General features: G+C 55.6%; 10 protein-coding genes across 10 annotated transcripts in view; 5 read left to right on the top strand and 5 right to left on the bottom strand.

Moving 5' to 3' along the window:
• Nucleotides 1-1,476, top strand: part of BO66DRAFT_471520 (uncharacterized protein) — a gene marked incomplete at both ends in the record, with an annotated part of 1,522 nt that extends 46 nt beyond the window's left edge. Inside the window, 3 exons of the mRNA XM_025652864.1 lie at nt 24-806; nt 879-1,043; nt 1,090-1,476. Of these exons, the coding sequence (XP_025504036.1) occupies nt 24-806; nt 879-1,043; nt 1,090-1,476 (1,335 nt within the window). The remainder of the gene's footprint in view (nt 1-23; nt 807-878; nt 1,044-1,089) is intronic.
• Nucleotides 1,477-1,570: 94 nt separating this feature from the next.
• On the bottom strand, nt 1,571-3,770 carry BO66DRAFT_392014 (flavin-binding monooxygenase-like protein). The gene is made up of 2 exons (XM_025647394.1): nt 3,498-3,770; nt 1,571-3,428 (listed from the first exon to the last, which is right to left on the bottom strand). Exons 1-2 carry the CDS (start codon nt 3,532-3,534, stop codon nt 1,642-1,644), a joined length of 1,824 nt encoding a protein of 607 aa, XP_025504035.1. The 5' UTR covers nt 3,535-3,770; the 3' UTR covers nt 1,571-1,641.
• A 797-nt stretch (nt 3,771-4,567) lies between these two features.
• BO66DRAFT_392013 (uncharacterized protein) lies at nt 4,568-6,280 on the top strand. Its single transcript, XM_025647393.1, has 4 exons — nt 4,568-4,714; nt 4,850-5,395; nt 5,482-5,595; nt 5,724-6,280. Exons 1-4 carry the CDS (start codon nt 4,574-4,576, stop codon nt 6,144-6,146), a joined length of 1,224 nt encoding a protein of 407 aa, XP_025504034.1. The 5' UTR covers nt 4,568-4,573; the 3' UTR covers nt 6,147-6,280.
• Nucleotides 6,281-8,540: 2,260 nt separating this feature from the next.
• BO66DRAFT_91606 (uncharacterized protein) lies at nt 8,541-9,215 on the bottom strand. Its single transcript, XM_025653707.1, has one exon. It carries the CDS (start codon nt 9,036-9,038, stop codon nt 8,619-8,621), a length of 420 nt encoding a protein of 139 aa, XP_025504033.1. The 5' UTR covers nt 9,039-9,215; the 3' UTR covers nt 8,541-8,618.
• A 1,652-nt stretch (nt 9,216-10,867) lies between these two features.
• Nucleotides 10,868-12,789, bottom strand: BO66DRAFT_322797 (putative MFS lactose permease; the record flags this gene model as incomplete). Its single annotated transcript, XM_025643779.1, has 6 exons — nt 10,868-11,140; nt 11,199-11,626; nt 11,687-11,909; nt 11,964-12,313; nt 12,382-12,595; nt 12,655-12,789. 6 exons carry the CDS (start codon nt 12,787-12,789, stop codon nt 10,868-10,870), a joined length of 1,623 nt encoding a protein of 540 aa, XP_025504032.1.
• A 1,187-nt stretch (nt 12,790-13,976) lies between these two features.
• On the bottom strand, nt 13,977-15,117 carry BO66DRAFT_374455 (uncharacterized protein). Its single transcript, XM_025645597.1, has 2 exons — nt 14,900-15,117; nt 13,977-14,834 (listed from the first exon to the last, which is right to left on the bottom strand). The coding sequence occupies exon 2, from the start codon at nt 14,786-14,788 to the stop codon at nt 14,171-14,173; it is 618 nt and encodes a 205-aa protein (XP_025504031.1). The 5' UTR covers nt 14,789-14,834; nt 14,900-15,117; the 3' UTR covers nt 13,977-14,170.
• Nucleotides 15,118-15,792: 675 nt separating this feature from the next.
• Nucleotides 15,793-16,548, top strand: BO66DRAFT_349972 (RidA family protein). Its single transcript, XM_025644704.1, has 2 exons — nt 15,793-15,971; nt 16,038-16,548. The coding sequence occupies exons 1-2, from the start codon at nt 15,860-15,862 to the stop codon at nt 16,331-16,333; spliced, it is 408 nt and encodes a 135-aa protein (XP_025504030.1). The 5' UTR covers nt 15,793-15,859; the 3' UTR covers nt 16,334-16,548.
• A 285-nt stretch (nt 16,549-16,833) lies between these two features.
• BO66DRAFT_471513 (PHD finger domain-containing protein) lies at nt 16,834-17,610 on the top strand (the record flags this gene model as incomplete). Its single annotated transcript, XM_025652863.1, has 1 exon — nt 16,834-17,610. The coding sequence occupies one exon, from the start codon at nt 16,834-16,836 to the stop codon at nt 17,608-17,610; it is 777 nt and encodes a 258-aa protein (XP_025504029.1).
• Nucleotides 17,611-18,893: 1,283 nt separating this feature from the next.
• On the top strand, nt 18,894-20,530 carry BO66DRAFT_349968 (NAD(P)-dependent alcohol dehydrogenase). The gene is made up of 3 exons (XM_025644703.1): nt 18,894-18,974; nt 19,050-19,178; nt 19,249-20,530. The coding sequence occupies exons 1-3, from the start codon at nt 18,951-18,953 to the stop codon at nt 20,203-20,205; spliced, it is 1,110 nt and encodes a 369-aa protein (XP_025504028.1). The 5' UTR covers nt 18,894-18,950; the 3' UTR covers nt 20,206-20,530.
• BO66DRAFT_374448 (Zn(II)2Cys6 transcription factor) lies at nt 19,861-22,975 on the bottom strand (the record flags this gene model as incomplete). The annotated part of the gene is made up of 4 exons (XM_025645596.1): nt 19,861-20,529; nt 20,606-22,551; nt 22,648-22,742; nt 22,808-22,975. 4 exons carry the CDS (start codon nt 22,973-22,975, stop codon nt 20,300-20,302), a joined length of 2,439 nt encoding a protein of 812 aa, XP_025504027.1. The 3' UTR covers nt 19,861-20,299.
• Nucleotides 22,976-22,978: the final 3 nt, after the last annotated feature.

Raw genomic sequence — 22,978 nt, 5'->3', positions numbered from 1 at the left:
CCCCCAACCCCTCCCTCTCCGAGCTCTCCGCCCCCAAACTCTCCGCCGTCAACGCCTCCGCCTTCGAATGGTGGTACTTCGACGCCGTCGCCGCCCACAACCCCAACCTCTCCGCCGTCATCACCTTCTTCACCAGCTCGCCCGCCGCGTTCCCGATGGCGCCCCGCAATGGGAGCTCGGTCGTCTGGAGTTATGTCTATGTGAGTTTGCCGGATGCCCCTGCTCCCCCTCCCCCTCCGCCTGGGGATGAGGGGCGGGATCGGGATGGGGATGGGGATGGGGATGGGGGTACTGGGGGTGGGAGTGGGGGCAATGGGAATGATCGCGGCGATAAAGGGGATAAAGGTGAGAAGGGTGATCAGGAGGAGCCAGGCGATTTGAGGGCCGTGGGCAGCCGTCCGGTGGCCGGGGATGGCGGGCGGGTGGTCAGTGAGATTGGCGTCGCCGGGGAGGAGAGTGAGGGCATCGTGTTGGGGGATGGCGGCGGGTGGAATGTCGGGTTCTGGGAGGGGTTGGGCGGGTGGGTTGCTTCTTCCGGGGGGTATCCTGGGTTTGGTGGGGAGGGGATGGGGAGGGGCAAGAGTAAGGGGAAGGGGAAGAGCAATGATGGTAAGAGTAAGGGGAAGGGGAAGGGTCGTTTGGGGAAGAGCAAGAGGGTTGTTGGGCATGGGGATGCGGATGCGGGTCGGGGGTTGTTTGCTAGGTCGGGGGCGGCGACTGCTGCTGCTGCTGCGGCAGGCCCGAATCTGGAGGTTTGGGTCGGCTGGGAGGGCAGTCGGATTAGTGGGCGGTTGAGGTTGGAGAATGTTGGTTCCAATTCCCCTTTCTGCTGTTACTTTCTTGCTGGGTCTGGCAAGCTGACGCTACTTCAATACCAGGCTACCTCGCCCCGAACGCCCTGCACTACCTCCCAACGGTTCGATCCCTCGCTGCGACTCGGGTCGGTCGGCTGGGTGAATATCGTGCCGCATGCGAAGGCCACCGTCGATCTGATCGTCGATGGAGAGGCGGTCAAGTTCGAGGGGTATGGGTATCATGATAAGGTGTGCCCACACCCTCTTTGTTGTAGTTCAGTACTAAGCAACGCAGAACTGGTCGGAACGCCCCTTCCACTCGCTCGTCAAGAAATGGTTCTGGGGCCACGCCCACGTCGGCCCCTACTCGCTGGTCTGGTTCCAGGAGACGCCGCTCAACTCGACCATCCCCGTGGCCAGCGCATCGGTCCTCAAAGATGGCGTGACGGTCTTGAGCGGCTGCGAGGCCGGGATTGTCAGCGTGCAGCGGGTCGGCCATGCCGCCGCGTCCGGGTTCGCAGTCGAGGTGGTGATGAGGGGGGTGCGGGTGACGATGCTGGGGACGCGAGAGGTGGCGGGCGATGGGCAGCATTTCTTCCGGTGGACGGGGACAGTGGATGGGGAGGTGTTGGGCCAGAAAGTGAACGGAGGTGTCGCGGTCTTTGAGGAGTTTGATCTGTGAGGTGGAGGAGGATTTGTCTCCGCCACGGAGGATGGGTTAGGGCTATGTTTGGTAGTTGAGCCTGGAAAGACTGCTACTAGAGGGCAGAATGAGGCCATGCTCGAAAACCGTTGCTGCTATTTCGTAAACGACCCAATTATGCTTACACTCGCTAAGTTAATCCCATCAGTCAACCATCCACTCCTCCACCAGCCCCCGGTAATCCTCCATCCCATACGGCTCCAGCCACTTCAGCGACTTGCCCTTCCTCCGATAATCCAGCCCCAAGTCCCGCAACAGCAAGTCCACATACGGCAACGCATCGAACACGAAATCCGGATTCCTGCGCCCAAACCCGCCCGGATAGCGATGCACCCCGAACTGACTATGCAGCGTCGTCTCCCAGACCAGATCCGCATCCACATCGGAGGAAGACTGCACCCGCAGGGCCTTCCTGGCTGGGTCGGGACACCGCTCTTGACTCTTCAGGGTCAGCTTCTCGCCCATCCACGCCGCCACCCACAGCGCCTGCGCCTGCGCCACCATCGCCGTGTTGATCGTCATCGTCAGGCCCAGGCACGCGATCGAGCGCTCCTTGCCCAGGTCGCCCACGGGGACCATGAACCGGGTCAGACGCAGGGGATGGCCCGCGGCGGCCGGCGCATCGGCCGCGAGGGGCCTGTATCCCTTGACCATGGGGGGCGGACGCTGGAGGCGGGGGAACCGTCGTCGGATCTCGTGGTCGGCGCACCGCACCACCTCGCGGGGCACGCAGTCCTCTGCCTCGGGCAACCCCAGTTCCTGCTCCAGGGAGGCCGGCACGAACTGGATCTCCGGCTTGGCCTTCCACCCGGTCGCGCAGACCAGCGCGCGGACCTGCTCAATCCGCCGGCCCGCCCCCAGCGCCACCGTCCGGTCCGACAGGCCCGCCACCTCGTCCACATGCACCCGCACGCGCCCGCGGCGCACCAGCTCGAAGAAGTCCGTCGGGTAGTTGAGGATGCTCAGCCCGCTGGCGATCCAGAAGGGACTGATCCAGGGCACCAGCTTGCGGGTCTCCGGGTGCGCGGCGTAGTTGTTCAGCGTGAGCACGTCGTTCCCCAGCACCCACCAGAAGGCGTCCACGACCTTCCGGCCGAGCCAGGTGCCGTGCAGCAGCCAGCGCACGGTGGAGCAGCCGTCGCCCGCGGCGCCCCAGATGCACGGGCTGAACCACGTCAGCAGCCGCGTGGTCACCAGCTTCTCCAGCCATTTCTTCAGCGGCGTCACGTACGGCGGCGCCATCCAGACCGGGCCGTGGCCGGTCGACCGGATGATCCAGTCCACTTGGTAGGGTGTGGTCGTCGCGGCGGCGTACACGGCGTCCCAGGCGGACTTGGTGCCGCCGAAGATCACGATGCTCTCGTTGGTGTTGGTGTCTTCGGGCGGGGAGGTGGTTGATGGCGGGGGAGCGAAGATCTGGCCCTGGTAGTGGCGGAGGTCCTTGATGTGGAATAATGGTGGGGTAAATTGTTCCTGGCCGGGGAAGTCGGGGAGGTAGGGCTGCGAGGTGATCCCCGTCGCGAGGATGAGCTTGCTGGTGTGTAGGGTCGAGGTTTCGGTGATCGCATCGGGGGTTTCAGGGTCGAGATGGTCGACGGTCAAGGTCCAGGTGGTGTCGGGCTCGTGCTGGATGGTGCGAACGCGTCGTCGGAGGTGGATGTGTGGTGTCAGGTGAAAGTGCTCTGCGAAGTCGGTGAGGTATTTCTGGATCACCGCTCCGGGGAGATGCTCGCCCGGCGCGACACCGTAGGAATCGTCGAGGGGAAAGTCGCTGAACTCGTAGGTGCCCCGCATGTTGTTGGATTTGAGGCCCTCGTACAGGCGGTGCTGGGCCCAGACGCCTCCAACGGTGTCGGCGGCCTCGAGGAGGAGGATGGAGGCATTGGGATGGACTTGGTGATAGGTCTTGAGGGCAGCCAGGCCGCTCCAGCCTGTGGAGTGTAGATCAGTATGAGTTTGTGCTCAAGATGAACGCAAATGCATGATGCATGCAACCTTACCTGCGCCGATGATTGTCACATCCACTGACTCCATCATGATAGCAGCCACCGGCAATAGGATGGAATGCCGAAAAAAAGAAAAGAAACGGGCGGAAGGGAAGGAAGAAAGAATAAAAATAGCCTTGGAAAGGGGAGGAGAGCTCGGAGGGGAAATGCCTGACAGATAACGTGCCGATCGGTGGCAGTTTTTTTTAATCTCCGTCTTCTCCCTCCCCTTCCTTCTTCCTCCTTACATTATTGCACGAACAAGGAAAGTGGATGATCGCAATAAAGACGGAGGTTGCACCGGCGTTGTTGTGGCGGGATCGATTCACCCACTAACACCGCTTAGGGTTAACGAACAGTGAATGTCGCCCGTTGGCTCCACCATTGAATGGAGATGACAGCTCGGCTCATCCGCTGAAGCAACGGTCTGACAGGCGGCACACCCCATGCCACAAGCCATGCCACAAGCCATGCCACAAGCCATGCCGTGGGCCCACTTCCTGTCTACTAAGTTAGCCACTGGCCACTGGTGTCACAGTGCCCCCTCTCGGGGGCAGTCGGGCTTCCCCCCTGTTCTAACCCCAGGGGGACCACCGGTTCATCGGACATGGGGCACCAAACGGTCCGTAGTCTCTTTTGTAGTGTGTTTGTTGTGCCTTGCCCATTGTCCACTTCCCTGTTCTGTTCTGCAGGAAAACGGTACTCTTGCTACGTACTCCGTAGTGACCCAACCTGCAAGAAGTACCAGGACGGGGAAAAGTGGAGCCCATGTCCGTCCATCCTTCCTACGTATGCGGGTTCTGCGTTTGTCTTTCCCGATTGACGAGTCGGCATTTGTGTTTGCTGTCCAGGGGAAAAAAGTGATACATAGAAGCAAAGAGCAAACAACGAAACCAAAAAAAAAATGCACAGATGATGATGCAAATCCCTCTCTCTGTCTCTTCCCCTGATAAAACCTGTCTTATACATAATAACCCCCCCCCCTCTCTCTCTCTTCCCCCGATCTGATCTGCCTTGCTTCAGAATGGTTCCACAGACGACTTTCTTTTGCCCTTCTTTTTGTTTTCTGCTTCCTTCCCTTTCCCGGCTTCATGGCTGACGAGTTCGTCATTGAGGCTTTTACCCTCCTGGCCATTGCCATTCTGACCATTGCCTGCCGCATCGCGGCCCGGTGGATTACGGCGGGGCCTAAGAACTTCGCATTGGATGATTATTTGATGCCGGTTGCAGGGGTACGTCTTACTTACCTACCGACCAGCTTGGCTGCTTACTGCCCCAAACCCCCCCCCCCCCCCCCCCCTTTCACAACAACCACACAAAACCCTATCGGTCGATGCCCACCCTCTAACCAATATTATTGCTGGCAGGTAGTGTACGCCCTCGAAACCGGCGCCGCCTACTGCGTCAGCGCCTGGTGGCACGGCCTCGCCAACAACGCGATGACCGCCGCCCAGCGCGCGGCGCTCTCGCCGCAGTCCGAAGAGTACCGGCTCCGCGTCGGGGGCTCCAAGACCCAGGTGCTGGGATGGTCGCTGTACACCACTTTGCTGTGGTTGCTCAAGACGTGCATGGCGGTGTTCTATGCGAGACTGACGTACGTACGTCTCTGCGTTTCTTGGTTGGACGGGATGATTGGTGTCTCGTCTTTTGGCTGTTCGATTGACCCCCCACAATCTAGGGCTGGGCTGTACAACATGGCCCGTCGCATCCGCCTCGCCTACGTCTTCATCGCCGGCACCTACCTCGCGGTCATCCTGAGTATCCTGCTGGGGTGTCGTCCGCTCCACAGGAACTGGCAGATCCACCCGGATCCCGGGAACTATTGCCAGCCGGCCGTCTCGCAGATCGATGTGTATGTCACGGTGACGCTGAATGTGGTGACGGATGTGTATTTGATTTCGATTCCGTTCCCTGTACGCTCCCTCCCACCTTCTCGGAAAGATCCCGACCAATGTTTTGGTTCTTGCTCGGGATCAAAGCTAATCGCGTTATGGGATAGATCCTCTTCAAAGCCCGTCTCCCATGGCGAGAGAAACTCGAATTGGTGGTGTTGTTCAGCGGCGGGCTATTCGTCATGGCGGCGGGGATTCTGCGGTGTGTGTTGATTGTCACGGTGCGTGAAAAAGAAAAAACACCCCTTACTTGATTGATTCTTCCGTGGAGTGACGTCTGATCCCCCCCCCTCCGTCTTTTCAAATGAACGACGAAAATGCCTTGCTAATGAAAACAAAAAAACCAAAGGCCGGCGCAAACGGCGCCTCGCAAGCCGGCAGCTGGGCCTGCCGCGAGACCTTCGTCGCCGTCCTCATCGGCAACCTCCCCATGATCTACCCCGTGTGTCGCCGGATGGTGAAACGGGCGGGCAGCTACTGGTCATCCCACAGCTTCAACGCGAAGGGCGGAAGCACGACGACTGGGCCGGGGCCCGGGGGGTCCGGGTATCCCCTTTCGGCAGGAGAGCATCCGAGCCTCAGTGCGCATTCGCAGTCCCGGAAGAAGAAGTTCCGGCACCCCTTGTCGTTGCCGGATACGCAGTGGACGCAGTTGGCGACGGTCAGTGATGAGCAGATCATGCTGGCGGCGGTGGATGCGGAGGGTCGGCGGACGACGGGGGCAGAAGGGGGGATTCATGTCGTCCAGGAGTTGATTATTACGAGCAATTGAGCTGGGTCGTCTTGGTGGCCGGGGCCGGGGGGGAGTTGGCAGGTCCACGGTGTTTTGATTCCACTCCGGGATGGTTGTTATGATCTTCTATAGATTGTTGGTTCTGGGTTTGTAGATGGGTTACTTATGTCTTCCGGCTATAGAGTTGTAGCCAATGCATCTAAATGTTATGCATCTAGCTCGCTACATTGTGTGAGAGGAACAGCACGATGGCCTCTGGGACGTGGTTGTGGCGGAGTGACAAGACCACTAGCCCAGGCTGATGCCATCGAGCACCATAAGAACTTAAGACAACTGCTTACTGCCAGTCACACCCCATAGCCACTACTAACTTACTCCAAAAGACCCGAGTCCGGCGACGCAGTCACGTGACCCCACCAGATCGACAAGACCCCACGATGACGATATGGCTTCAGAGCAATGAGAGTGTAAAGAGTGGACATACCTTCCCCGGCCGCTCGGATTCGAGTCGCCCTCGAGAAAACCAACTGGGAGCCTCTCTGCATTCAGCAAACCGACACCTTATCCCTCAATTTCACCTCAAAATCTCGAGGTTGTAGAGAGAGGAGAAACCCGCCGCTTTCCGGCAGGATACTACAACACCCCCACCACTCATAGTTCTACCCTGTTGGGGATTCTGGGTTAATGATCTGGTTGAGACACTTCGGTACGGGGGGAGGGTTGATGCCTATATGGGATTCGTCCCACCCGCTTCCTTTACATTTCACTTTTATTCGGAGGGGGAGGGGGGATGGGATTTCGGTTTTCCCCAATCGACCATGGCACATGGATGATGGAATCTGTATGCGTGGTCTCTCCCCTACTCACCCAATAACCGCTGGCTAACAAGTTCCTTCTTGGCAGATGTACGTACTACCAAGCCGCCAATCAGCTAAGCCAGCCGCCGCTGGTCGTCCATACCTGGGAGGTATCTGTATACTTCCATCTGAACCCGATGGTAGGCGAGTGATTGGCTGCTGCGCCAAGTCCAAGAACCGAGTCAAACCTAAGAAAGCGCCGTTGGTACGCCGAGCAAGATAAGGTAGGCTTATGACCGAAGGTAGAGAGCGGCGCTCAGGAGAAGCGTCCTTCTTCTGGATGGTCTCCACTAATTATCCTATCTTCAGGGATGATCTAGGTCATGGTCATTTGGGAAATGTCCGAGAATGAGGCATGGGGTCGGGCGATACGCTCCCCGTATGCACGCGACCGCAGCGCCTCGGCTCAGCCTTGAGATCAATGATAGGCAGATTCCGGTATCTCATCGAGCCATTCTTCGACAAGATCGTGACCCTGTTTGTGAGCCGAATCGCTGGCAGACGGGGAGGAGCCTGAAGACAAATCATCGCCCCGATGAAGGTAAAGGTTCAGCCATTCATGGTCCCACAACTCTCTATCCTCAGGTCTGGTTCCGTCTGGGAAGAACCCCCAAACGAAAACGACGCGAGTGGCCGATGCCGACAACCGGTCATCGGCAGATGCTTTGCAATCATCGGTCCACGGTGAAAGTAACAAACCACGGAGGGTCTTATAGATCACCGAACCCAACACGGATACCAAGGAGTAAGCAAAGGCCGGTCAGGTGATAAGCACAACATGGTCCACGCTCCGCATAAAGGAATCCATACGGCTTTGACCAGAGCCTGCGTCATCATTAGACACCATCTTGCAAGCGGGATGTGTAGGGCTCCATCCTGTTATCTGCTCCAGAACTCACCCTTGGGTAATATTTGCGAAGGCTTATAGACGTTAAGCCCAAGGCGAGCGTTGCGAGACTGGCAAGTGACCACTGAGATGCAAAAGGAAAAGGAATTTTGGTCGTGGAAGCTTTAGAGCGAGCACAGCCGCCGTAGTCGGTCAAGTCGGTCCTGTTCTGCGTTTTCCAGATCCATGAGACATAACGCAGCTCGTGACCACACCCAGCGTGCATCCGAACTTCGATTGGTGTGTTCTCGAGTCTCACACGGCCGAACGGAGGGTAGGGGCTCAGGGGCGGAGGCCCGTAAACCTTTGAGTCGGTGTCGGTCAGATACAAAAGACGGAGCTCGTCTGCGCGTGATATGGTCCCTTACGGTTGGAGGCATCGAACGCCAAAGTATGGCCGTGATATTCAGGATCCATGAACGACTGAGGGGACCTTGTCCACACGGCCGCTTCCGACGCTGTCGGTGGCAAGTGCGACCGGCAGACCTGAAGTATCCGGGGAAGCAAGCCCGAGATCGTCGCCCCAAGCCACAGGGATGCGAGCTTTGGCCTGCGATACGACAAGGTGCATACAATAGCGTCGTATCTCTGTCGTCGGATGAGATGGGGTAAAAGCTCTTTAAGTGGAGGGTTCAGCCATTCGCTCACTAAATTGCACGGGATGCTCGGTTCCCAAAAGCACGCCGATGCAGAAGAGGAAACAATATTTGCCATGCACGAGAGAGTCATGAAACGAGCAAGATCATCCACAGTCGGTAGCCGATCCGCTTAAAATCTTTCAATCTTCTGACTTGCGCGCTCGGAAGGGCCTTGGACAGGCTTTGGCAATGTGATTGGCGCACCGAACCGAAGGTGTGAAGGTAGAGTGATGGCTGCTGCAAAAGCAGCCAGTAGTTGATCCAAGCAACCATGCGATCGTGCGAAACTCACAAGGTATGCTTGCGCTTCTACTGACGACGGGGGTGTTAGGTCGCTGGGGATTGGGGACCGAGTGCGTGAGTGCAACAGTGTGAAGCAGTTATCGGCAAGATGGCACTCCCACGGAGAGAAATATTCCTTTTCATCTCGGTTCAGCGTCGCGTGCCATCCACGCCCGCCTGCCAGAATGGCAGCCCACCAGCGCAGCTCTGCCGATGAAAGGTCGCCCAGCTGTAGGCTGCAAAGCTCATTCGAGCCGGCAGTCGTCATCTCGGGCGACTGTACCACGGCGTCTGTATAGGCGATACTATCGGCGGGCGTCGTGCGCCGCAGCTCTATCAGTCGAGCAGAGAGGACGTACGACCAGCCTAGAACACAGAGTGCTAGATAATTCCCAGAGGATTGCGCTGAAGATTGGAAGCCGGACCATTGGGGAATGAATTCCCCGGACAACACACACATGCTCGGGCGCGACACCCCAATATACGCGCGTCGGGGACAGGAAACTTTGCTGGCATCCAGAGCGCATTCGCTACCCATCCGCCGAGAACGCGGAGAGACAGACCACCTAGAATGGCCTTCTAGGACCAAAACATTTCCCACGATAGAGTCAGGAACCTCCAAAGCGGAAGAGATGGATGGGGTCTGGTTGAGGAGAGTTTGAATCCGGCTGCATTGATCTGGGAGCTTGGTCGCGCATTGACCCGATGCAATTAAGAGCACTCCAGGATAGTTGAGAATAAGCTGAGACTTTCAAGGACTGGAGGCGACGCGGACGGAGTGAGTCTGCCCCATGTTTGCTTGTAGTAGACATGGTGGGCTATGAGTGACTGACATTTGGCGAGAGAAATAGATTGGGTCGGTTGGAAGGCAAAGGAGATAATAGTAAGAGTCCGTTCTTAGTAGGTCAAAGCTCATAGCTCATATATCAGTCATGATACATGGAACAAGAACGTGTGGTGGGAGCATGGCCTTTCAGCATTACAGCTCATAACGGGGCAAGGGGGATGAACAAGCCTTGGAATATTGTTTAATAACTAGGTAGTTATAAGGAGTTCGGGTGCCGTGTTTTGGGGGTGTTGGACTGGGCCTAGCCTCACGTGACTAGACGCAAGGCCACTCGGCAAATGGAACTTTTCTGATTAAGTATTCTTACTGCAGCAGTTACCGCCTATTAAAATTTTTAGTATAAACCAGCCCGTGTATTCCTCCCTTTTTCCCCCCGTCTTTCGGGTGTAGTCTTTAATTTTTAGCTATTAACACCCCGGCTTCTCTGAAGCGCCTCAACAGCTGTTTAATTATATAATCAGATTGGCCTCTTTTTATATCAGGGTATTTAGGATTTTTTAAAGGCCGAGGGTATTGTTATTAGGGTTTATTATTAGGAAATACTATAAATTATTCTTTTCTATTAGAATTGTTAGAGTTTATGTATAGATTTAATTTTGGTGTATATGATTTTACCGGCAGATTTCTTACGATTTGCCGAGTGGCCGCAAGGGTTTTCCGTAGGCTGCGGTGTCTGTTTTTCTGTACAGAGTATACTCAAGTTAACGTATAGTGTATTATGCTTAGAATAGTACAGTACAAAGAAGTCCAGCATACTGAACTCACAGAATCAACCGGTGCCCAAAGCTCCATTCCGTCTTACCATACCTAGTATAACATTCTTCATGCCCAGTCGAGAAGACCGATACATGCCCGATTGGGGACCTTTTCATCTTTACTACTCCGGAGTACAGCACTACCTAGGGTAGTACGTACTAACCTCCATGTACTAGTATATCTTATGTAGGTGGTTATCTGAAAGTATCAGCGATAAGATACGTGACCACTGAGGCTGAATAAATCACTCCCAATCACGGAGTAGATAACTACCTAGTAAGTATCCGCTGGGCATGAAGCTTACTTGATTTTCAACGTAGAGGGGAGCAAAAGCAGTGGCCACATCGGACGGTGCAGCAGCAGCAGCAGCAGCACCTTCCTTATTAATGATAAGTTATAATCGACTGCCACAGCGAACATCCAAACATTCCAACAACCCAGAAGCCTCCCATTACTCCTCCACTACCCCTCAGTCAACCCACCCCCCAAGCGTATCACGCCTCCGTCTCCTTGGTGATCTGCGTCGCCTCCCCGCCCGACACGAGCACCTCATCGCGCTTCAGCGAGGCCTTGACCGGGTTCTTGGCCTGGAAGATCTCGGTCAACTCCTCGAGGGTGCGCTTGCTGGTCTCGACGAACAGGAAGTAGATGACGATGACCTCGAGGGTGTCCCAGAAGATGAAGAGGAAGTAGTACTTCCAGCCGGCGCGGGTGAAGGCGATGCCGGTGACGAAGGTGTTGTAGAAGGAGGCGATGTTGACGAAGAACTGTTCGTCTGTTATTAAAAGATTTCCACGGGAAGACGGCCAGTCAAGAAGAACTTACGTTGTTCATGCCCATGCCCTTGGCGCGGGACTCGTACCGCAGACACTCGACGGGGTACATGGCCTGGTTGGGGGTCCAGCCGGCGGAGATGACGAAGCCGAAGATGAAGATCATGGCGATCTGGGCGCGCGCGGTGATGCCGCTCTTGGCGGTCGGGGTGCCGTCGGGCCCGTCGACGACGTTGGTCGCGTTCAGCGCCGTCACGATGATGAATAGCACCACCACCAGGCTGGTCGACACCAGCAGCTGCTGCCGCCGCCCGAAGCGGTCCGTCAGCAGCGCCCCGGACACCGCCCCGATCAGCGACACCACGTTCTGCAGGCCCTGCAGCAGCAGCTGCGTGTTGTTGCTGGTGATCCCCGCGCCGCGGAGCATCTGCGGGTAGTAGTAGCTGACGGGGCCGTTGCCGGACCATTGGCCGAAGAGAGCTGTGTGCGAACAGATGTCAGTTGCGGTGGCTAGGGTGAGGGAACTCTGGAAATACTCACCCATGAAGATCACCAGCATGGACCGATACCGCGTCTCGCGCGTGTTGAACAGCTCGCGGTAATCCCACCAGCGCTTGTCGGATCCCGTCTTGGAAATGTCCTCCATCATCTCCCGGTATTCCAGCTGCACGATCGGAGCGTTGCGGTCGCCCTCGCCGTGGTATTCGGCCAGCACGTTGAGGGCGTCTTCGTGGCGGTCGTGGGACATGAGCCAACGGGGGGACTGGACACGATTAGCCCCTTGTCTTCACGGCACTGATAACCATTAGAGACCTACCTCAGGGAGGAAGTAAACGAAACACAACACCAGCCCGGAGAACACCATCTGCAGCCAGATCGGAATCCGCCAGCTCATGTCGCTCTGGATGTGGCTGGTGCGCCAGGGGATGAAGGTGCCCGGAATACCACCCCCGAACCACAGCACGTTGTACAGACCCGTCATGGCACCGCGGTAGGCCGGGTGGGCCATCTCCGACACGTAGGCCGGTCCGGCCGTGGCCGAGGTCGCCACGCCGAATCCCAGCAGGAAGCGGCCGCCCATGAATCCGCCCAGGTTGTGGCACGAGGCTTGCACGCAGGTTCCGATGATGATGAAGATGGCGCCAATCGCCATGCCGACTCGTCGCCCTATTGTACGCCTGTCAGAGCCTTGGTTCCGTAATCAGACCCAAAGGAATGGGGAAAGAAGAATGTACCCTTGAAATCAGTGAAGGGACCGGCCGTGAACGATCCGACGATGTTTCCGATGGTATAGATGGCGTACACAATACCGGTCGAGGGGGTACCGGCGTCCGGGTCGAACCCGAAATAATCGCGGTACTGGGGATAACTGTTGATCGAGCCCATCAGGGAACCGTCGTAACCGTTGATGCAGGAGTTGAGCATGGCGACCGCGATACAGCAGTACAGCTAACTGTCCGTTAGCACCCACAACGCCCGCCCACGCACCACATCACCGAGTGACATACCTTAAGCATGCTCTTGCTCCACAGACTGGGCTTCTGCTGGATGGTGGCCACCGCCAACGCCGCATTGTGGACCCCCTTGACCTGGACCTCGGACGAGTCCAGGTGGGAGACCTCCGCCGTATGTTTCTCAGACATGGTGTGAGAGAGCTTCCGGAAGACAATCTTTCGAATTGATGTTCAAAGCTGACCTGAGAAACAAAAAAAAACAAAAGGAGAAACCGGACTCTCGAGCGGAAATCAAGGAGCTCATATATACCATCGAAAATTGAAGCGAGGGCGGGCTGGCGGGCGCGCGAGGGGTGGTGGCATGGCATGGTAAGACTGGGTATTGCTGCATGTCTGACTATAGTCCCTTCCTGTCACCAGATGCCGCGGAAAATTTGCTGGGGAGGAGGCGCTGTGATAGGACAGGGACAGGGACTCGCAAAGAATAGGCTGAGTGGCGGGCTAATTGCAGCAAGGATGAGACCCCGTATCCAAACGGGATTAGATGAATCCGGGGAAGCTGGGGATGCCCGAATGGCAAGAGAGGGTGTGTGCAGTGGCAGTCTGGGCCGGACTGCCGCAGGGAAACACGATCGTTGGGTTTGCCATCTGCCATCAGCCATTTGTCATTTGCCATCTCGCTAGATATTGGATTGGAAAAAAAGGTTGGTTGGGGCAAGATTGAGTCACATTGGGTGGCTTCTGGGTGTGTTTGGTGGTGCTTTGCGTGACAGACGGGCCACGGGCCGAACAGCCGGACGAGACAAGACCCCATGGGGATTAGACGCACTTCGACACACGAGATGCGAGATTAGACCCTTTCTTTCCTGGTAGGTTCTCGGCCCTCGACTCCGTCCTAAGGACGCATGGAGACACATGTGAACTGGATTTCAGGGTCTTAAGCGAGTGGTTGGGTCGAACTATAGTGTGCTGAGGTATATCCCCCCTTTCATTCACTTTCACTTTCCCCGCGGTTTTTGCTGCCCACATGGCGTCAAGTTGGGATCGAGCCCTAAATTAGACCCCGGGATGATCAGTGAATCGCCTCCAAACACTCTCTCACTGAGTACTGAGTGACTGACTGACCTTTCGCACAGACGCTCTTTCCCAGTCACTCGATCCACAATCGAATTGACCGGACCGTTTAAGCGCCCAAGCTACTGCAGGAGGTTATTGGGAATTCTTTCCGTATCCCATCTCATGGCATCGATCGAGCTGGGTGAAGCTCTTCCGACTGCCGCTCTTCCACGTGTCCATCCGACCCCCGACGGAGGGGCAGGCATGCCATGCCATGCCATGCCATGCTTTTTTTTTTCGCCATGCATCTCGCTTGACTTATCCGGAATCGTATCGTATTGCTTTTTTGCTATATTCTATCATAGGTATCATAATATATTGTACAGTACAGACCAACATCAGTCACCTGTCATGTTGCCTCCTGCCTCGCCCCAACAGGATTCACCCTTCCCTTTTCTCCCTAGTTTGCCACAATTCGTTTCTCATCTCTGCGGCAAACCACCTCTCCCCATCTTTACCCCATCAACTCCGCCTTCTCCGCAGGACTGATATACAAACTCAGCGTATAATACCGCCCGGCAATCAGCTCCGACACCCCCTGCTGGCGCTGCAGCTGCGCCGCCGCGCCGGCCAGCACCAGCCGCGACCCGCCCGCGAAGGGGGTCGCCACCCACAGCGGGGTGCCCGCGCGATCCGCGCCCGTCCAGCTCTCGGCCGTGCACGACATGCTGCTCCCGTACAGCAGCGGATTGAACCCGTTGCAGACGGCCTCGGGGATGTGCAGGACGTTCTCGAGGACGAGGGTGTGCGTGTTGGTGCTGGACTGGGTGTTGTCGAACGGGTTGTGGTTGTGGTTGGGGTTGGTGGGGTCCGTCAGCGACCGCATCACAGGTATCTCCACCGTGCCGACGCCGGCCACCTCCAGCTCCTCCATCGGGTTGAAGATGTTGGTCTGCAGGCGCACGGTGGTCACGGGCCGGTAGCTCGTGAAGGCGGCGCGGTCGCGCGCGTAGTGGCAGTTGCCCTGCACGATCATCCAGTCGTAGCAGAGCCGGTGCGCGGTCGGGTCCGTGCGCGCGCGCTTCAGCGTGCTGTCTTCGAAGTCGGTGTCCGAGAGAGTGCGGATGGACATTTTTTTGGTCTTGGGGGTTTGCGGTTGAGGGATTTGTGGGGGGTAGCTGCGGTGATTGGGTGTTAGTGAGGGTGGTCTTTGTTGGGGGCGTTGATGCTGGGCGGAGCTTACTATGGCTGATTAGTGTCGCGGAGTCGCAAGGGTAGGATACGAGTGATGGGTTGGGATTGGGGTGATGAGGTCGAGGGTATAGATGCTGGTGCTGGATGGGTGCAATTGAGTGTTAGAAAAGGTGTTTATGGATGAGGGAGTGGATGGAACTGGATGAAAGAGCAGGAAAGTAAAAGAGTGTGGTTCAGATCTCAGTTGCGAATAATTGAATGATTCCAAGGCTGGGGGATGGAAAGAAGAACGAGGAACCACCGGGCGGAGCTGGCTGGCGCCGAATGCGGTCCGCCGGCAGTATATCTCCGGGCGGTCGGGGGAGGTGGTCACCGCCAGCCACTAGCTTCTAAACAGGTTAGTCTATGGGCCAACCTTGAAGGCGCGAGTCGATTACTCATGACTCTGGGTCACGTGATTATGATTAGACGGGCTGGCTGGGTTGGTGCTTGGCTTTGCAGTGATTCTCAGATTCTAAATATATACATCATGGACATGTAGATTGATGGACAATAGTATATTTGGGAATATACCTAGGAAGTCGGACTTCAACCAATCTTGGAAGCTGAGTCTAGGTACAGTACTGCACTTAGACAATGCTGCGTGGCGCAAGTTCCCACATGTAAGTTGACAATCTGGACACTTCACGAAGTAGAGAGCTTGGCAGGCTCTATTCCTTTGCACTAGAATGAGCTTTGTTTGTTTATCTAGAGAGAGAAGACAGAAAGAGTCATCGATCTGAGACAGACAGAAAGTGAGAGAACATCATCCATGACTTCATCCCCTCAGGGTCATTCCCTCCTCGCGGAACATATATTCCGCTATTTCTAACCCGCCCCGGGAACTCTATAAAACCCCAACCGTCGTCGCATGTAACCTCGCCCAATTCCCAATTCACCTTAACCTTAAGACCCCCCTTGACTTAACATTCCCTCTACGCCCACACATATACACCCCTAATCAGGCATCATGTCCCACCTCACCTACTACAACTACGACGGCGTCGGCAAGCGCAACCAACAAACCTTCAAATACAGCCAGGCCGTCCGCATCGGCGACCGCATCGAATGTTCCGGCCAGGGTAGGCCCTCTCCTTCCCTCACCATCTTGCATACACAATGCAGTGCTAAATTTTCTGGATAAACAGGCGGCTGGGTCCCCCAGACCGGCGAGATCCACCGCGAGATCAACGCGCAGATCGACCAGGCCTTCGCGAACGTGGACCTGAACCTGAAGACCGCCGGCGGGAAGGGCTGGAGCCAGGTGTTCCGGGTGAATTCGTATCACGTGCCCATCAACAACGAGGCGCTGGACGCCATGGTCCGGAACTTCAAGAAGTGGATGCCCGACCACGAGCCCCTGTGGACCTGCGTTGGGGTCACGCGGCTGGGCGAGGATGATATGCGCGTTGAGATTGAGGTTGTTGCGCATGATCCGAAATAGGTTCTGGAGGGGATTAGGGGCGACGGGCAAGATGAGGGCAGAGGATGGAGTGTGTAAGTAACTGGTTGAGATGCTTTGTGATTTGATTCAGCGTGATGGTGGAGACGAAAAAGCGAAAACAAGGGGGTGCTTGGTGCTTACATCTGCATAATGAACGGATGAGGATTGATGAGACTGTTATTCCAGTATAAGAAGATCGGTGCAATGGATCAATGAAGGTAAACAGTCTTCAGTCACGAAACAAAGACCCTGCAAGTACTTCTTCGGTCAGGTACCAGACCTGAACTATGGCCATTCGTTGTTACTCCTGGAGACCGGTTGTTATACTCCATCCCTGATACAATGGGCATTGTCAGCTCTTTGTTGTGGAGGGCTCTATATTCCCGTGCTGCTGCGTATAAATTAGTTGGAAATATCGCCATCATCACCATCAACAATCAACCATCGACCACCTTCACCTTCACCGTCACCCGACTTCACCTCCCCAACTCAGCTTCAAGATGCCCTACTTCCGTTTCCGCGCCTACAGCGAGCTGAAAAAGGATCTCGCCCGCCTTAGTGCGGCCAGCGAGCCTGCCACAGCTCCTCAGGCATCTGACGCTGGGTCTCGCGTGCCGACCCCCTCAACATCCAATGCTGCGACGCAGACATCCGACGACGGAACCGGGTTCAGCAGTGAAGACGGGGGCGTCCTTCTCACGCCCCAGCAGACCGACAGCGAGAATGAGTCAAGCGACAGCGACGGCCACCCCGCAATCCTCACGCCGCAGAGTACCGGCGACGACACTCCGAAGCCAGGCACGATCATTTTCTTCCCCTGGCGCACGCAGCTGGGATGTCCGACCCTGGAGCAGATCAAGAAGCACCGCAGCTTCGAAGAAGTCTTCTCCAGCAACGACTTCCGCAACTGGGACTGCCTGCAGCCCGCCGAGCAGGCCCGCCGCCGCGTCCTAGCGCGCAAGATCAATAACCCAGCTAACAAGCCCGCGGATGCGGCGTGCGACACCTGCGAGCGCGCCGACCCGCACGTGGACCTGTGCTGCGAGGGCTGCACCGCCTATTTCCACTTGGAGTGCGCCTGGAACCGGCACGGTGCGATTGAATGGGGTACCGACTATAAATTCAGGATACCTATGCATTGCCCGGCGTGTCGCAAGCCGTGGAAATTTGGTGCTGATCTGTTCGACCAGGGGCTCCTGAAGAATGACGAGGATGAGGTGGTGGAGCAGGCTGAGAGTTTCGAGTACTTGAAGATGGAGGGTCATGTTTGGAAGTGAGGCTTGATGTCAGTCGCCTCCAGGCTTGGTTCACTCGCTGTTTCGTTGAGGTGACTCTCTTTTTATCCCGTTCATCGTGAAATGAAATCATAACCTTTTATATTGATTTGAATATCTTTTTCTGCCATCTGCCTTCGAAATAAGAATGTAATCCTGTGTATGCCGCTGAGATGGCAGCCGTTGAAGTATGAGCTTGGCGTACCACTACCTGACCTGGCAGAAGCCAGTCTTTAAGCATGCTCCTTATGCTCCATCATACCAGCCCCAATCTTAGCGCCCGTGACAGTCGTAACGAGCTGGAGCCGTTAATTTTCCGGCACAACATACCGGAGCAGTCGTTCGACCCCGATGGTCTCTGGCACATTCTGAACAAGGACACCATTGCTATCTTGAAAAAAGCGATCAAGATAATCCAGCGACCGGTGGGCTGTCTCCGAGTAGAAAAGACACACGGTCGGCACGAAGGCAAAGTTGAACACTGGCCACACCAATGGTAAATTCTTCGGCGAATCATCGAGCTGGGAGAAGACAACCCGGCCATTGCCTGCAGTGTCTCCCTGGTACGCCGCCGTGATGCGGAGGTCACGTGCAAGTCTGGTACATACATCCCCAGAAGAGATGACGGCAAACACTCCACACTTCAAGTCAGGTCATAGACAGCCATTTGTATGTTGCTTTCGCTCTGATGCTATATCAATTCAGGGCGCATTGTGTAGTCCCTGGCGGATTTGCACACTCGGTTCCGGCGGATGCTGACTTGCCTGACCAGGAATTCGGTTCCGGACCCACTATGCTCAGCAATGAGCTCCTGCCCAAGAGAGCTGTTAACACCGGCCCGGATAACTCGCGTCGGGACAAAATCCGTACGGAACAGAGCTTGCTCAGCGTTGGATGACAGCAATCCGAGAAGGAGAGTTTTTCCTGTCTGGGATCGGAATCGCCCCTCGCTTATCACTAACAGGAAGCAAGTCTGACCAGGCATTGAGAGACAAGCTAGGCGGATAGGTCTTAGAACCCGAAGAAATCGGTGTCGAGACCACCGCCACGAGAAGAAGAAATAATTATGAAGGTGGGGACGAAGCCGACCGGGGAAGATCCTCGTTTTGATGTCTTACTAGCTCTAATCGATGGTCGGTCGATGCGGGGAATCAGCAATCAGCAATGCAATCATTGTTAGGAAAGCCGGAACCGAAGCTGCACTGCTCCGCCGGAATCGAGTCAGTGCGCCTCTGGTTTATGGACACAACCTGCCGGCAGGTATAATAAAAGACAGAGAGGAGCCGGGACAGATTAGCAGATCTTCATAAATCTGACCTTTGAATTGCTCAAGGCTTGGAAACATGATTGCTGCAGATTCGACTCAGGTAGGCGATTCCATGAATGTCACTGGTACTGTCTCTAAAGCTTCCAAATTTGGGTCACTAATCCTTCAATTCAAGGACGCAAGTTTAGCTGCCGTGCTCAAACCAGGCGGCTCATTTTACTACGAAACCCGCAAGGCACCAGAGGTACAGTCCGAAAGGGATGTCATTGTGAAAATTGTCGCAACCGGGCTCTGCGGCTCCGACGTGAGTATTGACTTCGATCCTCTTGACACTGGTGAGTCAATTCGGAGTTAATGTGTCATTTTTTCAACAGGTACATTACTGGCAACATGGAAGAATCGGTCGCTATGTGGTAGAGCAACCAATCATCCTGGGCCATGAGTCAACAGGAATCGTGGTCTCTTGCGGCAGCAAAGCTGAAGGGATCGCCGTGGGAGACCGCGTTGCCCTAGAGCCTGGCGTCGCCTGCAATACGTGCGAGCCGTGTCGCAGGGGACGTTATAATCTGTGCCGTGACATGCGATTTGCAGCGACGCCGCCGATTGACGGGACACTTTGCACATACTACCGCGTCCCGGTCGAGTGCTGTTTCAAGCTTCCCGCTCACATTTCACTGCGTCAGGGCGCACTGGTTGAGCCGTTGAGTGTCGCAGTGCATGCTTGTCGGCTCGCAGGAGATATGCAAACCAAGTCTGTCATCATCTTCGGCGCGGGCCCGGTTGGACTCCTCTGCTGTGCTGTTGCCCGTGCCTTTGGTGCATCTACCGTCGTTGCGGTTGATATTGTTTCCAGTCGGCTTACGGTCGCTGGAAAGTACGGAGCCACACATACATACCAAATGAGTGACGCATCGCCTGAGGTGAATGCGGCCGACCTTCTCAGAGCGGCGGGACTCGAAGACGGCGCAGATGTGATCTTGGACGCAACGGGGGCGGAGCCTTGCCTTGTCTGTGGTCTACACGCGGTCACGCCAGGAGGAACCTTCATCCAGGTCGGCTTGGGTAGACCGAGTGTCACCGTTCCCATTGGCCAAATCTGCGATAAAGAGGTTACCCTGAAGGGCAGTTTCCGCTACGGCCCTGGAGACTTCCGAACCGCCATAGGACTGCTTGACGCCCGACGTGTCAATGTCGACGGCCTTGTCACTCACGAATACTCCTTCTCGCAGGTCGAGGAGGCATTCCAGAATGTGGCAAACAGGATAGGAATCAAGAGTGTCATATATGGACCGGAGGTGGACGCAGAAACAGCCGATGCTGTTGAAGCGTAGAAGCTGGGTTTCGGTGCGGGTGACTTCTTTTTATGGCGACCATGGAACTTTGAGATAGAGAGATACACCGTGTAACAAGTTTAGAAACGTTTATTCACAGCCCATTCCATGTGGTGTCCCAGAGCCAGTAGAGACCGTTTTCTACGTTGTTGTAATGCCCGTCTTCCCCAGGTGGCGTGAGACCATTGGGCTGTTGCCAGTCGCTTGGCGCAGGGAGCGCCCAGTCATTCGCCGGTGAGATGTTAGGATGAGCAGGCAATTGACCCCGCTGACTTTCTCCTAGTACAGGAACGTGGAGCGTGTAATCCTGGCCGGGAACCATGACTGGGAATTTCCCACAAGCATCAGCATCAGCACAAAAAAAGAAGAAAAAGAATACGGGGAGATGAGAATGGCTTACCGTACTGAAGGGAAGTCAAGCTTTCATTGACGCGACCAGCGCGATCGAAGTTAGAGCTCCCCTGGCTGCCCACCAAGGGATCCACAATGTCTAAAGTCGCATTTAACGGCAATCGCAGCGTCTCTTCGACAGACATGGGAGGCGGATCAGGTAGAGCACGGTCGCCATTGGTATCGTACTCAGTGAAGGCGGTGGTTTCCGCAAGAGGGGCGAGCATGGCGGCCGATTCCCGGCGGAGAAGCATCGTAACCACCTTCTTCAGAACCTGAGTACTTTGTCTGGAGAGGGCTGAGCGCTTTCCCAAGAGGTCCTGTAGACGAAGAATGCGGGTCATCGTCCGCTTGACTTCTTGAGCTGTATCAGAAAGCGGCTCTGATATGGCCATTACTGCCAAGACAACCGCGGCGTTGAATAGATTGATGGCGAGGAAGGCGACTAAATGACTATCGGTCGCAAGTTGCGCAAGCACCGGCAGTTCAGTTATCCTGGACGTTCGAATGGCGGCTTTCATCCAAAATTCCGAGTTGGCTGTGCTGGCTTGGATAGGAGTTCTTCTGGACGAGTCTGGCGCAGCTGCCGTCGCAAAAGCAGTCGAATGGATTTCGTCAACCCCAGGTGACATGTTGCTCGTCCAAAGATGGTCCACCTGCCTTGAAATCAAAGGACGGTAAAGCACGATCAAAATGTTGTCATATGTTAGATGAAGTGACAAGGCTTGTAAGGCATACGCTTTGGAGCTCTGTTCACCGGTTGCACGGAAGTCTTGCTGGAGATGGAGGACCAAGTGGCTTGGGAGACATTGTCGCCACGAATGAAGCTTTTCCGAAGTCTCCTGGACCAAACTTACAAAACTGTCCCTGACTAGATCTTGAGACGTCCGTGAAGTACGAGAGCCAAAGATGATCTCAAGTGCTGGCGATGCAATCAGATAAAGTCGGTTCAATTCCCGTTGATATGGCGAATAGCAGACAGAAGCAGAGTCATCAGAGGCCGGGTGAGCGAAGGAGGGGTTTTCGTAAATGTCTGCAGGCATGCTCAAATTACAATCCTTGTCGTTTATGCCCAATGGTGTGCCATACGTGATGGATGCAAACCGGTCCCATGTGTAGATCGTCCACCACACTCGCTTTCGCTCTTCGATGTCATCAATGTCACCGCGTCGAGGCTCCCGATGCATGCCAATCGCATGTGCCATTTTGATAGTCGCCCCAAGTAGAGTAAACGACAAATTTGGTCTTCCGTGGTAAACATGATATGAACCGAAGAGAATGCAGGTCTGTATTGCGAGGAGAGAAGGATGGTCCATCACATCTATCAGATTATTTTCAACCAGTCGCATAAGAATATCACTCCAGTCCGCCCAATTGTCATTCGCGTTAGACAGCTCCTGACGGCTGCGTTGTGACCGGTACCATGCCGCCATACCGAGCATGACTGCCAGTAATAAGAGGAAGGGTTGCTGGGTGGGGTCGGCGCAACCGTCGGCAATGGTTTGAAGCTTGCGACGAAATTTGGGCTCATAGACTACCAGCGAAAACCAATGAACCGTGTCAAAGTAATCATCCAATAGATTGTATATGATCTCGATCGCAGGGAATGGTTGACCTAGAATGGCGGAAATAGGACGACGATTTGCGGCAGTGCCAGGCGCAGGCAAGACGCCTTTACTTGCTGAGTAGCCAGGAATGGCCGAAGTGGTTTGTTCGTCTAGATGCTGGCTGCCTAGCTCGCATATCTTGCGAGCAATACCCATGGCAGACTCGGCTTCACCAGGTTCAATGGACGATGATATCGGGTTATATTGGTGGCGATTGTCCGCCGACATCGTTCGGGGCGACGAAACCGGATCGTTCCCCCCAGTGGTCGGACCCTGCAACAGTTCCCCAGATGGAGGGCTGCATATTTGTCTTTGGCGATGCGATGGCTTTCCTCGAGCGCCAGGTAGTCTGCGTCGAGAGCTTCAGCTCGTGCGGTCAGCTCGGGGCTATTGGACAGCCGCACTTCCCCTTGAAGCCTCGAGAGGAAAAGTCGGGAGAGCTTACGATGGGAGATTTCCCGCGCGTCGTTGAATTGCAGGGCGTTGCCGACATTCGACATTGGCTCGCACACACAATGAACATGGTCGATATGGATCACACTGCCGTGAGTCGGTCAGTCCGTTGATCTATAAGCGATGCCGGAGCGGCAAGTCGGCCTGCCTACCCGGGATTTGTGGAGACGGCATCGTTCACAGGCGCTACTGACGCGCGTGGGTAGCACTGAAGGTGCCAATCGTGTTCTCCTTGGTTTGTTGGATAGTGAAGCTGATGCTGAGATTGGCGAGACAGAGGAGTCTGCCACGGACGACGATGCTTCTGTCTGTTCTTCCATGAG

The sequence above is a fragment of the Aspergillus aculeatinus genome, assembly GCF_003184765.1.
Source record: "Aspergillus aculeatinus CBS 121060 unplaced genomic scaffold BO66scaffold_24, whole genome shotgun sequence".
In the NCBI taxonomy this organism is placed as follows: domain Eukaryota; kingdom Fungi; phylum Ascomycota; class Eurotiomycetes; order Eurotiales; family Aspergillaceae; genus Aspergillus; species Aspergillus aculeatinus.
This window is presented reverse-complemented; position numbering and strand designations above follow the sequence as displayed.